Here is a 16,732-nt window from a genome sequence, read left to right as displayed (position 1 = left end):
GAACTAAGTGCATTATGGTAGAGACAAAACTAGAATCCGAATATCCAATAGTTATTCTTCCGAAAAAAGATTTGAAAACTAAATAAGTACAGGATTTCCCAAGATTTCGGCCCTATGCCAAGTTTCTAACTCATTGTTAGGGGCTGTCTTTACTTTTCCTATACGACAAGTATGCAACATCTCTTAGCCGGAACATCCTATTTATACCCTCCAATAAGACACTGCCACATTAGATTTTCTCAAATAAAAATATAGTCGATAACCCACTAAAAACCAATATTCTCCAAAAATATTAATTGTTAATAGCTGTCGGACATATCCATATGACCCCCATTTGGGGTTGATTGGAAACATTTGGGGTCTTATGCAAGTGTAGAAGAAAGCAGAAAGGATAGCACAGATTTAGGGTTAATATGCAAACTTGCCTTAGCTGCTTATATAATTTATCATATTTTAGACTCAAAAGATGTGTCAGGGTACATAATGTTGCTTTCAAATTTGAGGAAATAATCATACAGATGATAAGGTTAGATGTTAAACCTCAGGATTGAGTTTTGTAAGGGTATTAAAGACCTGCCTTTGAATAGGTTTTTATGTTGTAAATGCGGGGTGTCAACTGTTAAGTTCTGTTTCCAGGGTTCTATTTCCATTGTAATCGTTTTGTTGTTGTTGCCTTAAATTGCTGTTTTTCTTGCACTTCTCGTTTTTTATTTTATTTTTTATTATTACAAAATTACTTTAATTCATCCATATAAAAGAAAGGGGAAAAGAAAGCTTGTAAGATCTTTGATTGAGCAGATCATGTGCAAATGTTATTTATTTATTTATTTATTTTTTTGGGGTTTTAGATTGTGGCTTTTGATGTAGATTATGTGCAAATGATTTTTGGATTTTAAAGATTTTTTTGGCACCATCCAAAATTATATTTTTTTATATAAGGTCTTCATACATTTTATTTTTCAAGTGATTGTTAGAGCTCAAGTCTCAAGATCCTCTAAACTCATGAGATGTGAAACGAAATACCAGTCAACTGATTTCGATAGAATAGCCAGTTTTTGCCAAAAATTGATGTTCAATCCCAACAAGATTTGGATATCTAATAAGATAGGTGACACAGCTGTTCGGTGATTTTGATCCTGTTGTATTCAACAAATCAGGTCTTCAAATGACTTCATGGATAGGAAAAAGAGAAAAAAGAAAAAAAGAAAAAAAAAAAGAACCATGGTTTTGATAATGACAATATCAAAGCTAATTAATTATTGTAACACTGGTTTTACAGGAAAACCTCATCCTCATGTACAAGAGTTTTTGAATCACACAAAATTCAACTGAATGTAGATCAACTTATTTACTCTTTCACACCTCATACAAACTAGTACAAGTACATTAAAACATTGCAATTTACAACAGTATTGACAACCGATCTTAACATCTGGAATCAGAAAATTTTTGGGCTCAACATACATAATCTCAAGACTGGATACTTTAACATTCATTGAACAGCCACTGGAATCTATATTTCCCCCTTAACCAAGTTTAACCAGACCACTGTTCAGCCTGAACTTTATTAGATGCCAACAAAAATAAAAAACAAAGAAAAAATAAAACAATAACCACAAAAGTTACAAACAACTGAAATAAAGGACAGATAAAGTTAGGAAAAAGCCTTGTTAATGCAAAGAACAACGCTTTCTTCCAACTTTGGTAGCTTGTCCAAGTAAATGGATCATGAGGTGGCTGAAACATATTGGAATAACCAGGGAAACTGTTGAAGATATTACACAAAGTAATAATGGAAGAATAAGGTTAACACAAAAGACAAACAGAAAATAGATAACTTGGAGGTATTATATCGTTTTTCTTGATAATATTTGCCCCCCTTCCACACTTTTGTTGCTAAAGGGTTATCGCAAATTTGTCTTCAGATACAACCAAAATGTTGGGTTCCACCGATAGCAATTCTGGAAAATGACCACAGGATTTCTTGTGTTTTTCTTTATTTATACCCATAGGATTATATTTCATCAAAAGACACGTATGGAGAGATGAAATGTTTCATAAAACCGTTAACAAGGCTTGAAACCTCTTTAACCTTTCTGAACAGTGACTAGAAAATTCTGCAGAAAATCCTATTTCATGATTTTTTGATCGGCCGAAAATTGCTTTTGATCAAGCGAGTGCTCTTTTCAATCGGTCGAATAGGAATTGAATAGCAATCGAGACATTCAGAAACTTTAGGATTTTTTCTTTACCATTTTCGATCGATCGAGCCAAAATTTCGACTGATCGAAAATGCTGTATTTCAAATTTTCATTTAGAAAATTCCAGAACTTGAATTTTTATTTTATGAAACAATATTCTCCAAACTCAAACATCATTATTACAATCTATCCATGTATATACCTATATATACAACAAGAATGTTCTAAGGGTAGAATTTGACGAGTATGCAAGTCAGCTACATATATGTCATGACCCTTTAGTTGGTGAGTATTTTGACCCCACACATACTTTGATTTACACCTTGGCTCGCTAAAAACTATGCAATTCCCCTTGAAAAAACAAGATCCCCTAAACCATTATCGACTACCCAATCCTGCCAAGCATTATTTTTGAAAATACAAATACAGAAACAAACCAACTCCCCATTGGGCTTCAAGCAATTAAACCGCCCTTCAAATCCTGTATGATATTTGCCTTCGACGTATTTCAACCTTAATAAAAACACCTGCCGATTGCATCATGAAAATCTCTCGTCGTAGGTTACTAATGTGGGTGAATATGTCTCTAATTTAAAAAAAAAAAAAAAAACCGGTAAGCCTCCCATTGAGGGAAAACACAGTAATTCGCCATGTCATCTAATCTAGTCCATTGAATATCTGCTGACTTGAATAAAGCCAATCCCCAAAGAAAAAGTTCCAAAAGCAATTCAAATTCCTCACTGTCCTAGCTCAAACTCTAGAAAACAACCCTTTTGAAAGCCAACTTATGCTTGTCATCGTACTCTAATGATTCACAAGCAGCTTGGTTCTTCGGTTTATATTGCAGAACATATTCTTTACCCCATTCGAACTGTTAACATGTATAATGTTGTGGGCTTTAAGCCCAACTAGTTTACTTGTTTAACACTCTTACTTGTATAGCACTCTTACTTGTACTACACTCATATTTACTTGTACTGCACTCATATGTCTCCTATATAAAGGCACTCATGTATATTCTTTCAGTGAGAAATACAATATAATCATTCAGTATTTCTAACATAGTATCAGAGCAACTGTTTTGACCTTTTCTTAGCAGTCTTGTCTTTATTGGTGTAACTCCATTCTCAATATTACTTCCGCTGTCACAACAACTGCCACAGTCTTTCGCCGTTGAACCTTCGAGTCTTCCAGACATCGTCCTCAGGTTCTGTACCTGTAGCAGCTGCCGTTGAGGAGTTTGAACACTGCAAACACCACTGCCTTTTTTTCGGCACCGCCGTGAATATTGCTCCGAAAAATTTTCCGAAGATACCACGAAGATCGTCTTGCTCCGATCTACCTTTTCGTGAAAACCTCACAGTCATCAGAGGTTCCACGCGCCCTCACGCGCCGCCCAAAGCTTCTGCACTAAAGATCACACGGCCACGTGCCGAATCCCTGCCGCCACGCGCCAGACCTGCTCCTGCTGACGTCAGCCCTAGGTGACGTCATCATGCCACGTCATCGCTGACGTCATCCTCCAGCGCACTGCTGACATCACCGCCACGTCACTGTTGACTTTGACCGTTGACTTTTTTTCGGAGTTGACTTTTTTGCAGCACAGGTTCTCCTTACCCAGTTTTTCGCGTAGATTTCATTTTTGCAATCCATTTTTGCATATTTTGCTTCTAAATGAAGCATAAGGACAGGTCTTCTTCCTTTTGCAACAATCGTTGCCGACAATCCAGCAAACGTTTTTGCAATTTTTGCAAACGTTTTGGCCATAATATTGAGACTTGCTTTCAGTGCAATAAATCAGCTGTTTCAATTTCTACTGCCACTATTGCTAACATTGAGAGTGTCCAACCAATGGCTCCCGTCTCTGCGCAGTCTAAGTGTTCAGGTCGCACTTTCACCATGACCACAGAAGACCTTAAAAACATCATCGCTAATGTCATTCGTATGGTTGGTAATGCATCTTATTCATTTTCTCTCTCAGCTTTATCTGGTATGTCTCCTTCATCTTGGCTTATGGATTCTGCTTGTTGCAATCACATGACACCTCACTCGTCCTTATTTTCTGAACTTAAACCTGCACCACACCCTCTTACTATTCGTACAGCAAATGGTTCCACAATGTCTGGTCATAATATAGGTTCCGTTTCAACCTCCAACCTCTCCATTTTTGGGGGTTTTTAATGTTCCTGACCTTTCTTACAATTTATTTTTTGTGGGATAATTAGCTGAGTTGGGTTATCGAATTATATTTGATTATTCTGGGTGTATTGTGCAGGATCCAAGGACGGGACAGGAGCTAGGGACCGGTCCCAGAGTTGGGCGTATGTTTCCCGTGGATAACCTTCGTCTTCCACTTGTTGCTCCTGTTTCTATTGCTGCAGCTGCTGCAGTTTCTTCTATTCCTTCTCTTGCTCTTTGGCATGCTCGACTTGGTCACGCATCTTCTTCCCGTGTACAACAATTGGCTTCTAGAGGTTTGTTAGGTTCAGTGTCTACAGAAAATTTTGATTGTGTTTCATGTCAGTTAGGAAAACAACCAGCTTTGCCTTTCAATTCTAGTGAATCTATATCCACTGATAATGCTAAACGTATCAAAATTTCTAAACGTATCAAAATTTTTCGATCTGATAATGCTCTTGAGTACATTCAATATGCTTTCCAATCTGTTTTGCATTCCTATGGCACTATTCATCAACTAACTTGTCCAGGTACCTCTCAGCAAAATGGTAGAGCTGAACGAAAACTTCGTCATATTCTTGACACTGTTCGTGCTCTTCTTCTCTCTGCCAAAGTTCCTGCTCCTTTTTGGGGTGAAGCTGCTCTTCATGCTGTTCATACTATTAATCGCATTCCTAGTCCTGTCATCCAAAATCAAACTCCATATGAGCGCCTTTTTTGGTCACCTCCAGATTATCACCACCTACGCTCATTCGGCTCTGCTTGTTTCGTTCTTCTTCAGCCACATGAGCATAACAAACTTGAGCCTAGGTCAAGACTTTGTTGTTTTCTTGGCTATGGCGAAACTCAAAAGGGGTATCGGTGTTATGATCCTATTTCTCATCGTCTTCGTATCTCCCGCAATGTTATCTTTTGGGAACATCGCCTCTTTGTCGAGCTCTCTCACTTCCGTGCTTCTTTATCTTCCTCTTCTGTCTTAGATCTATTTCCAGATGAGACACATATTCCTTCTGTAGCTGCTCTTGACCCTCCTATAGCTGATCCTGATCCTCCGGTAGTTGCTCTTGATTCTCCTATTGACTTCTCTGCCCAACCACTAGAAATCCTTGATCCCTTTCCTAGTTCCCCCTTTAATGAACAGGTGGACGATGAACAGGTCGAAGACGAGCTACCCAACCCTGATCTTGGTTCCCCTACTCCTACTCCGCCTGAAGATCATGCACAAGACATTCCACCTCGTCACTCAACTCGGGTAAGGTCCATTCCTGCACATTTACTTGACTATCATTGTTACACTGCCCTTGCTGCACTGCACGAGCCTCACACCTATCGTGAGGCTTCCACTAACCCTTTATGGCAGATTGCAATGAAAGAGGAACTTGATGCATTATCTAAAAACCATACTTGAGACTTGGTCACTCTCCCCCCTGGGAAATTTGTGGTTGGTTGTAAGTGGATCTACAAGATTAAGACTCATTCTGATGGATCCATTGAGCGCTACAAAGCTCGTCTTGTTGCAAAATTTTTTACACAGGAGTATGAGATTGATTATGAAAAGACCTTTGCTTCGATTGCTCGTATCTCTTCTGTTCGTGCCATCTTAGCTGTTGCTGCTGCCAGTAAATGGGATCTTTTTCAGATGGATGTCAAAAATGCATTCCTTAATGGGGATTTAAGTGAAGAAGTTTATATGCAACCTCCTCCTGGTCTCTTTGTTGAATCAAACAAGGTTTGTCACCTTCGATGTGCATTTTATGGCCTTAAACAAGCTCCACGTCCTTGGTTTGCCAAATTCAGCTCTACCATCTCTCGTTTGGGTTACATGGCCAGTTATTATGATTCTGCCTTATTTCTTCGTCGCACTGACAAAGGCACTATTTTACTTCTCTTGTATGTGGATGATATGATCATAACTGGTGATGACCTTAGTGGTATTCAAGAACTCAAGGATTTTCTCAGTCAGCAATTTGAGATGAAAGATCTTGGACATCTCAGCTACTTCTTGGGTCTTGAAATCACTCATTCTACAGATGGACTTTACATTACTCAAGCCAAGTATGCCTCTAAACTCTTGTCTAGAGCTAGACTCACTGATAGCAAAACCATTGACACTTCAGTCGAGCTTAATGCGCATTTGACTCCCTCAGGGGGGAAACCATTGTCTAATCTCTCTCTTTACAGACGCTTAGTTGGCAGCCTAGTTTATCTTACTGTTAGTCATCCAGACATTTCTTATGCTGTTCACCAGGTGAGCCAGTATCTGTCTGCTCCATGATCAACTCACTATGCTGCTGTTCTGCGCATTCTTCGGTACCTAAAGGGCACTTTCTTCCATGGTCTTTTCTACTCTGCTCAGTCTCCTCTTGTTCTCCGTGCATTTTCTGATGCCGATTGGGCAGGAGATCCCACTGATCGCAGGTCCACCACTGGTTATTGCTTTCTTCTTGGGTCTTCTCTAATTTCTTCTTGGCGAAGCAAGAAACAAACTCATGTGGCCCATTCTAGTACTGAAGCAGAATATCGTGCCCTTGCTGATACCACATCTGAGCTTCTTTGGCTACGATGGCTTCTCAAAGACTTATGTGTGTCTACATCCTCTGCTACTCCTCTTTATTGTGACAACAAGAGTGCCATTCATATTGCTCACAATGATGTCTTCCATGAACGGACTAAACACATCGAGATCGATTGTCATTTTATCCGTTATCATCTTGTCCATGGTGCTTTCAAGCTAATCTCAGTCTCCTCTACAGATCAACTTACAGATATCTTCACCAAGTCACATCCTAAGGGACGCCTTCGTACTTTGGTTGACAACCTCAAGCTGGTCTCACATCCACCTTGAGTTTGAGGGGGACTGTTAACATGTATAATGTTGTGGGCTTTAGGCCCAACTAGTTTACTTGTTTAGCACTCTTACTTGTATAGCATTCTTACTTGTACTACACTCATATTTACTTGTAATGCACTCATATGCCTCCTATATAAAAGCACTCATGTATATTCTTTCAGTGAGAAATACAATATAATCATTCAGTATTTCTAACACGAACAAATTGAGGTTTAAAGTGTCTAATACAATCTGAAAGGCACTACTTTTTGTTTTTGGAATTTGTGAGGGGATGCAACAGATGCATTGTGCCATGTTCATCTTCCTCTACCTTTACAAAATAGAATTTAATAGTTCTAGGCGACATGGGGGTCATTTGTTGGGATTTTTAAGCGAAGTGGTGGTTTGGGTGGAGGTACCGAGGATCACCAAGAAGTACAAACTGATCGAAACTGGCGTGCATCGCTGCCACTCTGCATACTTTTGGCAATCAAGACCAGAATGCCTTCTGGGAGTCTGGACCAATCCCCCATGATGAAAGAAGTATATGAAAGGTTTGCACAATAGATGATGCAAACAACACTCTTGTGAAAATATAGTTGGGTTTAGAAGCAGAAGCATGAAGGGTGCTGATTTTGTTGTTGCTACGGGGGTTGGGATGGTCTTGGCTGAGGTAATATTTAAAGGCTATATATATTAACAACACAAGCATATAGTTTTCTAGATATCAGTGTTATGCGTCGATGAGATTTGTGGATGAATGAAGTGCATGGATTCAGGTCTTCTAGAGTTTCTAGGGTACTCTACCGCTTAGAGACAAAACTATCCAATAGCTATTCTTCCAAAAAAATGATTAGAAAACTAAATATAGATTCCTCAAATTTCCAACCTATTCAAATTTCAATTCTGTTACTCATTTGTTAATGGCTGCTTTACTTTTCCTCTACTCACTTAAGCCCGGACATCGCATTTATACCTTCCAATAAGACACTGCCACATTAGATTTTCTCCACCAAAAAAAAAAAAAAATTGTCGATAACAACCCATTAAAAACCAATAAACTCCATTATTCATTGTTGATGGCCGATTGGACGTATCCATGAAAATTACATGTTATTTAGTAGGGGAAAAAAATCAATAGAGATTAGTAACTTCTAAAGTTTTTTACTTATTCTCTTAAATTTTTTAAGCCATTTTTTTCTTCTTCTAATTTTACATACTTTTTAAAACACCCCACGTCAGATTATCTAATTTACACTACATTTTATTAAAGAAATTAAATTTAATAAGAATGTAGTATAAAACTCAAGTTTTACCCCTCCAATCCTAACATGTCACATTATTATATTACATATTAAAGAAAATACACACAGCCACACTCAATCAATTTTAGTATCCATTTAAAAATCCAACTTAACTGTGAGTCTAATTTCTCTTCATAATTGTTGTGACTATTATATAGATAATTTTTTTTTTTGATAATTTTTTGTTGTTTACCATTTTAACTATGATTCTAACTTCTAGGTTCTAACTAGTTTATTTTTTTATAATTGGAATTCTCTTTGCGTACTATAATTGGCCACCATAAGTCTAATTCATTTTATTATTATCATAATTGCCATAGAAGGAGGAACACTTCTCTAAATCCTTAAAACCTCTTCAGGTCTTAAAGTTTCTGTGGAAGCCACTTTGCTTGTGGGTATGCAAGCCTGATTCAGTTCCCATATGTGGGCCTTTTCGAGGATTTGAACCAGCTGGTTTCAAGAAAATATTGCAATGAGTAGGTTGTTGCATTTTTTTTTTTCTTTTAGCCATAGGCTCACAAATTTCTTTGGATGATTTATCTAAGTATCTTTACAATAGATTATTAAAGCTGCTTTTGCTTTTGATTATGTAATTTGAGAGGGGGAGAAGTAATTGAAATAACAACAACATATACAACAGCACACAGCAAAGAAAATAATTTAAAAAACAAACACTTATCCATCTAAAATAGCATAAGCCTCTCAATTTGTTGAGCCAATACCAAAAAACACCCACATTAGTTCATGTAAAATGACATTTTAGCTACTAAAACCGACTACTTTGCAAATATACATGATTACTGTTAATATAAAAATTTACTTTTTTTATATTATACATAAAGAGAGATAAAATAAACAAAAAATTTTGTATGAGCTGATGCCGAATGCTTGAGACGAAAATGCCAAGCCATAAACCCAAGGAAAATAGCAAAAAGTTACCTTACATATATGCATATAATAATACAAAGAACAAACACTTAACTGCCAACTTTAAATTCAAGCGGAAGAAGTACCCATATCACCAGGAAACAACAACTTGGAAAAATCTGGGTAATTCTCCAAAGGTTCAGATCTACCACTTTCCAATTCAACTACATACGTATCATGACCATCCAGATTAAATTCTTTCCACCTTGGCTGAGTCATAACTATGCAATTCCCCTTGCAGCCTGGAAGCTCAGAAGCCAACACAGAAAATGAAGAATAAACACCCAAAAACAACACCCAATCCCCCAAGCTGTTGACCTTAACCCATTTATCCCCTTCTTTGTTCAACTTAAAGACCTCAAAATAATCAATACACAAACCCCTATAGCTCTCGCTGCCAATGGATCCCTCAGCATTAGGAAAAGGAAGATACGCTTCAACCACCAACAATTCACCACCTGCTTCAACTAAGTACTTCATGTACGCATCAGACCCCAAATTAGTGACCACTTTTGAATCTAAAAATTGGTCAATACTAATTGTTCTTCCTTTGGTATCAACAGCATAGAACTTGCCCTCAAAGTGAGTCACTGCTATGCATGATGACGTGGCAGGGTGGGACCCAATAGTGATCCATTGCTGGATTCTCGAATTGAAGAAAGCCAATCCTCCACCATCTCGATGTGGGGTCACCAATGCAAAATCATTGTTTTCTTGGCCCACACACATGAGAGCAACCTTGTCAACCTCGACAACTTGACGACTCCTCCAAGGTTCATGGGCTCCATACGTTGCGGTACGATGAAGAACATGTTCTTGACACAACTCAAACACTTTAAACTCTCTCAAATCCAATAACAAGTTGTCGAATCCGACAACCTTGGAGCGTGAAAGTGGGTCAAGCAAGTGCATTCGACCATGTTGGTCTTGGAAAACCTTGACCAACCAGCGCTTTGGAGGAGACCCTTGTTGTTGTGATTCGATGAGATAAACGGTGTGTTCGGATAGGTCGAGACTGAGGGTGAATTTGGAGTCGTCTGTGGTGGGAATTGGAGTGTGACGGTGTTGTTTGGGCGGAAGAGCAATAGAGGAGCGCCATGAAGAGCAAATGGAGCGAAGGCGGAAGAGATCAATGCGGGTCTTGAGGCGTTTGGCTATTAGGTGTAAGAGATCTTGGGGGAGCTGAGACCAATCCGCCATGGAAGTACACAAAGCTCGGTGAAGGTTCACTAACAAAGCTATGATATACAAAGTGTTGAAATGGGTCACTTATACTCACTTTTGTTAAGCGTGAAAGGTGGTCTTATAATTTATAAGTCTGTACACATGGAGTCCACTCGCACAACTTTTTCAGTTATTCTAAATTTCTAAAAAATATATATAAAAAAAGTATTATTGTGGGTGTCATCAAGTCTTGCTGCTCAAGTATACGACTTTGGTCCAATGCACTGGGCTAGATAAATATGATACAGACATATGTCCAAAAGTTATTGTGTGTTCAAATCCTATTGAAATCAGTGCACAATAATATTAAACTCATGCATTATTCATGACATGAGAGTATTGTATTATCTTCTTTATGAGATGATATAAAAAAAATTATGTTTCTTCAATCATAATAAATCACATAAATAGTTATGAAAAGTATTGTATTGTATCCCTAATAGTATTTCTCTAAGAAATATGCTAAAATTATTGGTAATGAATATAATTGATGACACATCGCAAACCTATATATAAATTATAATAAATATTAATAATAAAATTTGATAAATCAATTCATAATTCTCATGTAATAAAATTTGCGGTATTCATAGGATCATAAGCTAAAAATGAATATTCTAGATTTTGCACAAATATATATACCACTTTACATAACATCACATGCTTTTCAGCCATAACAAAAGTCTAAAGAGAAAACGAAGAAAAAAAGGCTTAACAAAAGATGCAATGAACATTAATAAATAAAAAAAAAGGAAATGAAAATCTGAGTTCATATTTGTCGTATATAATTGTAGTATATGTGAAAAGAAGAGTCCCGAGCTGTGAGAAAGTGAAGGTTGCACATGGGGTTCGAGTTGGCAAAGCCTTCTGAGGTGTTCTTACTTCCTAATGTGTACAACATGCTTTACACCTAGTCCCACTGCACTCACACCGCCCCATCTTCTTTCTCCACCTTAGAAAATTTAATTCAATATTTTTTAAAGAAGCTTTATTTTGTGTGTTGTATGATTATGTTAGGTAAAAACACAAAAGATGTTAACTTTTTTAATAAAGAAAAAGACATATTAAAAAAAATTATTAAAATTGTGTTCCTTAGCTTCTAAGGATGTAGACTCGTCAATATAAAATAGTAAACAACCAACTCGAACAAGAAAAGACTCATTTGAGCACATGGAGTTTAAAGGCAGCTCATGGGGCTGAGCTCGGAGATCTCACGTTTTGTACGTAGGCTTGGGACAAAATTTTTGTAACCACAAATTCACAATGATCTTCTTTTTCTTTCTTTTCTTAGTAACAAAATTCCATTTAAACAAGCAAACGAAAAAATAAAGCCTTAAACAGAGCAATCCTAGAGGATGGCCTCCACTACCTCACTAGGAAAAGACTATGGCTAAATCCATCCATTAACATTACACTATTATCACAGTGAGATGCCCACATAAGAAAAATAGAGATGCAAATTAAAAAATCCACAAATAAATAAATATATATATATATATATAGAGAGAGAGAGAGAGAGAGAGAGAGAGAGAGAGAGGCAACATACAAAAAATGAAGCAAATCAACCAAAAGTTAAAATACTATACTCATTTATTTCATATGTTATTCATACTTCACTCATACATTTTATATGTTTTTGCAAATTTTAAGGAGGGTGGAAGCCGTGGGGCGGCCACTTACAAGTTAGGCAGCAACAAGCATCACGATAGCAACAAATTGGTTGCCCTTGTGTGCTTCCGATAAAAGCTAAGAATGCCATTAATACGATCATAAAAGCCTTTACAACAAATTGTTTGTAGCCTTCCATTAACACTTTCTCTTGAAATTCTTCAAATAACAAGTGTTAATCGTCTTCAGATGTAGAATGAAAGATATGTAACTTTTTGATAGAAAAATATGGAATTGGCACAACTAATTGAAAATACTTGTGTTCATAAATAGTTGAAATATTAAATTTGATATGGAAACTCTTGCAAACACACTAAAGAGCTCATTTATTGAATTTCAGTTTTTCCACCCTTATTGAAGAGTTTAATGAACGTTTCCTTTCTCTCTCTCTCCACAAATTGTTATTTATTAGTCGGTTAACGCTAACCATTTCTTATATAGATGTCTTTAGCATTTTAAACTCATGTAAGTTGCATGTGACTTTTAATGAAATTGGAGGGTTAAGAACCGGAAAAGGGTTTGGTTCCCGGTTTTTACCAGTTGTACCAATGGTTTTTATTGGACCGGTTTAGGGTCCAGTTATCATTTGAATTAGCTAATCCAATCTAGTTTTTAAAAGCATACAATAAACCACTAGACCTACCCTACTAAAAATTGAAATGATTATATTTAGCAAGGAGAGATAATTTCCTATCCTCACCCATAATTCAGATACATTTCCATGTAGCTTAGCAATATGGAAATTTGGATCAGTTGAGTTGCGGAAGTTCACATAAAAAGCACTAAAGAGAACAAGACAGGCATCAGAAAAGAAGGTTGGCAACTAATAATGTTAGGTGTTTCCAAAGTGTATTAAATCATTGATCAAGTGTTTGGTGTTCCTCGATGACCAAGGAACTTGTGCTTCAAATGGTTTGGTTACAACTAATTTACGAATGTATCCATAAGTATTAAAAACTTATCAATGCTTCCAAGCAATGTCTTAAGGAATGTATCCATGAGATAAAACCCCACATAAGGCCTTATCTAAAAAGGAAATCAATATTACTTGTCTTCCACATTTGCTTAATAAGAAAGAACACATTTGTGAGCATCTCTAAAATTTAATCATGATTATGAGTCATAGCTAAATTTACCTGGTGATTTTAGCAATATCTTTGTAGAAAATTAGAAATGCCTTATTTGAAAAGAAATTAAGATTACTTGTCTTCTATTTATGCTCAAAAAAGAAAACATTTGTGAGCATTTGCAAAATGTAATAGTAATAGTTGTGTCCTAGCTAAATTTAGCAAATTTTCTTAGTAATATCTTTGTAAAATTTCAAGAATTAATGAAAATATGGATGTTTATTAGTTGTTGCATGATTGGTTGGGTTTGCTTACCAAAAAAAAAAAAAAGAGGGTTCACAAGAGATGGGAAGAATGATAATATCTAGAAGAGTTGTGCACATCGTACACTAATAATTATGAAGAATATAATATTTAAAAATAAATGCCTTGCAGGAAGCATTTATATCTTTATGCCTATATAAACTCAATATCTGAAGGGCTCCAAGTCAATTTTCAATATAAGAAAATCGATTTTGTGAGGAAATAACAATTGTCATATATGGAGTATCTCTCTTTACTGAAAATGTTCATTTTTGTGATGAGCTATCCAGTTATCAAAGAGACATTTGGGTTTAATCATCTTCGTGTCAATGATACTAATGCCCAAAAAAAAGAAGATCATTATTCATGGTAGAATATCAAGAGTGTCTCCTATAATATGGTTTTCATACCATCAACGGGTAATTGATTATGTTTTAAATGTCTCTTCTGACCTTTATTCTTGTATGAAAATTACTGATTGATATATTTTTATTTTTAGTTCTTGATCCATATTTTCAAACTTACATCTAATCATAATTGGTTATTCCTTGAAGGTTGGAGGAGCCCCTATGCCTTTCATGTTCAGGCAACTTGGAGAAGAAAACCAGTACGAGAAACATTTGCTAAATAATAGAAACAAATATTGTAATAAAAAAAAAAAGGTTGTCTTAATATTATTGAGGCCTTTTGTTCAACACCAGTGTGGCACTACTTCGCTGTGTATTTTCTTTTTCTTTTTCAGCTTTTCGTCCTTTATTATGAAGACTTTATTGGTGGACAAATTAGCATTTCAAGCATCTGATAAAATAATTACTTTTATTTTTTTATTTTTTTATTTTTTTATATAGATACAAATAGAATTCAGACCTATAATGTCTACTCAGTGATAATTGTTCTTGTTATTAAGTTAAGACACTAGTTGATTTTTAGACAAAAAACTACACCAATTAAGCTAACTATGACTCACAAATCCTACCCACTATGGCATGGTTTTAATAGTTTTGCAAAGGTCCAATGGATGTGCAATAATCATGAATAATTTCTATCTTTCACCTATGTTGGGTTAAAATGAATTGACGTCTTGCAAATTAATTAACTACCCAAGTTAATTAATTAGTTAAATTACATGTAATAGCGTGGTAGCACAAACAAATCACAACTAAATGCAGTGGAAATTAAATTTGACACGTGATTTGTTTACGAATGAGGAAAACCACTGAGACAAAATCCCACTGGGTGAATTTAAGGTCACTACTACCGAGAATCCACTATTATCAATCACAAGCGGTTACAAGTATAAGGAATCTTACCAAACCCTTTGGCCTATCCCGAAATACCAACCTACAGTTGAACCCTTACTCTAATACCCAATTGGACTTATATTGTAGCGGCAATCTCTCTGTTCAATGCACGAATCTCAATACATGACTAACCAATGATGCATAGATTCCAGTACGTGACTAACACACCAACTTGAGGAAGAAAAATGTTGGCTACAAAGTTCTTCAGTTTATCAACATGAAGATCAGGAAGCTTTTTAGTTACAAAACCCTTGGCGCAAAGACGTAGTAGCTTTTACAGAAAGAATGATGAACTAGGTTACAATATGCTTGTATTCTCTTGGCATACACTTTGCATAGTTTGTGCATAATGCGACAACCTTTTAAATAAACCTTATCTATGTCTAGAGTTGTGAGAAAAGAAACCTACACAAATACATAAGCATATGCGTGTAATCAAATCTAAAAAGTTTGATTTCGTAATTCTCAACAGATACAGCTTGTGTCGAGCTTATATCAAGTTTCAACAGTAAATCTCAATAAAAAAGGATTCTGTCAAGACTTCTGTTGAGTTTTAATGAACAACACTTCCTTTATTTGTTTCTTGGTCAGACTTGCATGGCTTCAATACCTAACTTGAACGCTTGTTTCTTGAAGTACTAAACCCATCCTAAATCTACCCAATTACAAGTAAAGTGCGTTTTGTCAAAAGATTTGTCAATTACATAAATATGTTCCTAATAACCTACCACAATCTATTTTAATCAAATTTCTTGTCATAACAAAGGGCAATAAAATATTGTTCTATATCATCCCAATTGTTTGTGTTTCACTTTATAGGTTATATTTTTCCAATTACAACTTATCACGTATTATTATTCTTTTTTATATAAATAAAATCAACAATTTTTTTAAAAAACTTTAAAAAAGAAAAATCGCCAAGTGCCTTGTAACTCAATTTATTGGCATTTTCTTATGTATCCATAATATCAAGGTTCAAATTCCCCCTTCCCATTGTAATTAACTAACCAACTAAAATAAAAGGTGAAACATATTGTATTATCCAATTAGTGAAGTATAAAATGAAACAATAAAAGTGGGATAAATGGTTCTCATTCATCCTTAAGGATACTTATTTATCTCGTGCTTTCAAGTCAATTTATAATCAAAATTTTGCTACTTAAATTATTGCAAAATTTGTTACACGTGTTAACCTACTTTTAACAATTTTATCACAATTATTTTTTCTTGAATTCATTATTGTTCCACTTCAGTCCATTGTGGTTCACTTCAGTCCATTAGGTCTACTACGGTCCAATTTGGTCCACTTTAGTCCTCGACATGTGAGGCCCATCTTGGGTGCTGATAATTGAATTTGAAGCTAATTATTAGACCCAACACTATTGAAACTCCAGTCATATGACTGATATCTATTGCATGACAAGAGAAAAGAAACATGGGATGGAGAAACAAACATAGGAGCAGTAAATGAATTTAATTTCTCTTCTTTCTTTCTTTTGTTTTCCTGGTCTTTTTTGTTTTTTGGATAGGTAAGATAAAATTTCATTTAAAAAAGACTATTACAAGGAAAAAGAACATGAGGTAGCCAAGAAAGTACAGTAAAGACTCAAAACTACGTACAAGAATCTATTTTCCTGGTCCTCTTCAACTGCAACAGCACATTATCAAAAACAAAATCAGCTATAATATTTTAACTGTACATCATTCAAAGAAATTCATGAGCCAAGCA

General features: G+C 35.8%; 1 protein-coding gene across 1 annotated transcript; it reads right to left on the bottom strand.

The window, feature by feature from the left end:
• Positions 1-9,236: 9,236 nt before the first annotated feature.
• On the bottom strand, positions 9,237-10,737 carry LOC142642782 (F-box protein SKIP23-like). The gene has a single exon (XM_075817203.1). It carries the CDS (start codon positions 10,638-10,640, stop codon positions 9,510-9,512), a length of 1,131 nt encoding a protein of 376 aa, XP_075673318.1. The 5' UTR covers positions 10,641-10,737; the 3' UTR covers positions 9,237-9,509.
• Positions 10,738-16,732: the final 5,995 nt, after the last annotated feature.

The sequence above is a fragment of the Castanea sativa genome, chromosome 7 (assembly GCF_040712315.1).
Source record: "Castanea sativa cultivar Marrone di Chiusa Pesio chromosome 7, ASM4071231v1".
NCBI lineage: Eukaryota > Viridiplantae > Streptophyta > Magnoliopsida > Fagales > Fagaceae > Castanea > Castanea sativa.
Note: the sequence above shows the minus strand (reverse complement) of the source record. Positions and strands in the feature narration are given on the sequence as shown.

What these genes read in the sequence shown, in the direction of transcription:
- LOC142642782 (XM_075817203.1), bottom strand. Translation starts at nt 10,640, where the DNA reads ATGGCGGATTGGTCTCAGCTCCCCCAAGATCTCTTACACCTAATAGCC.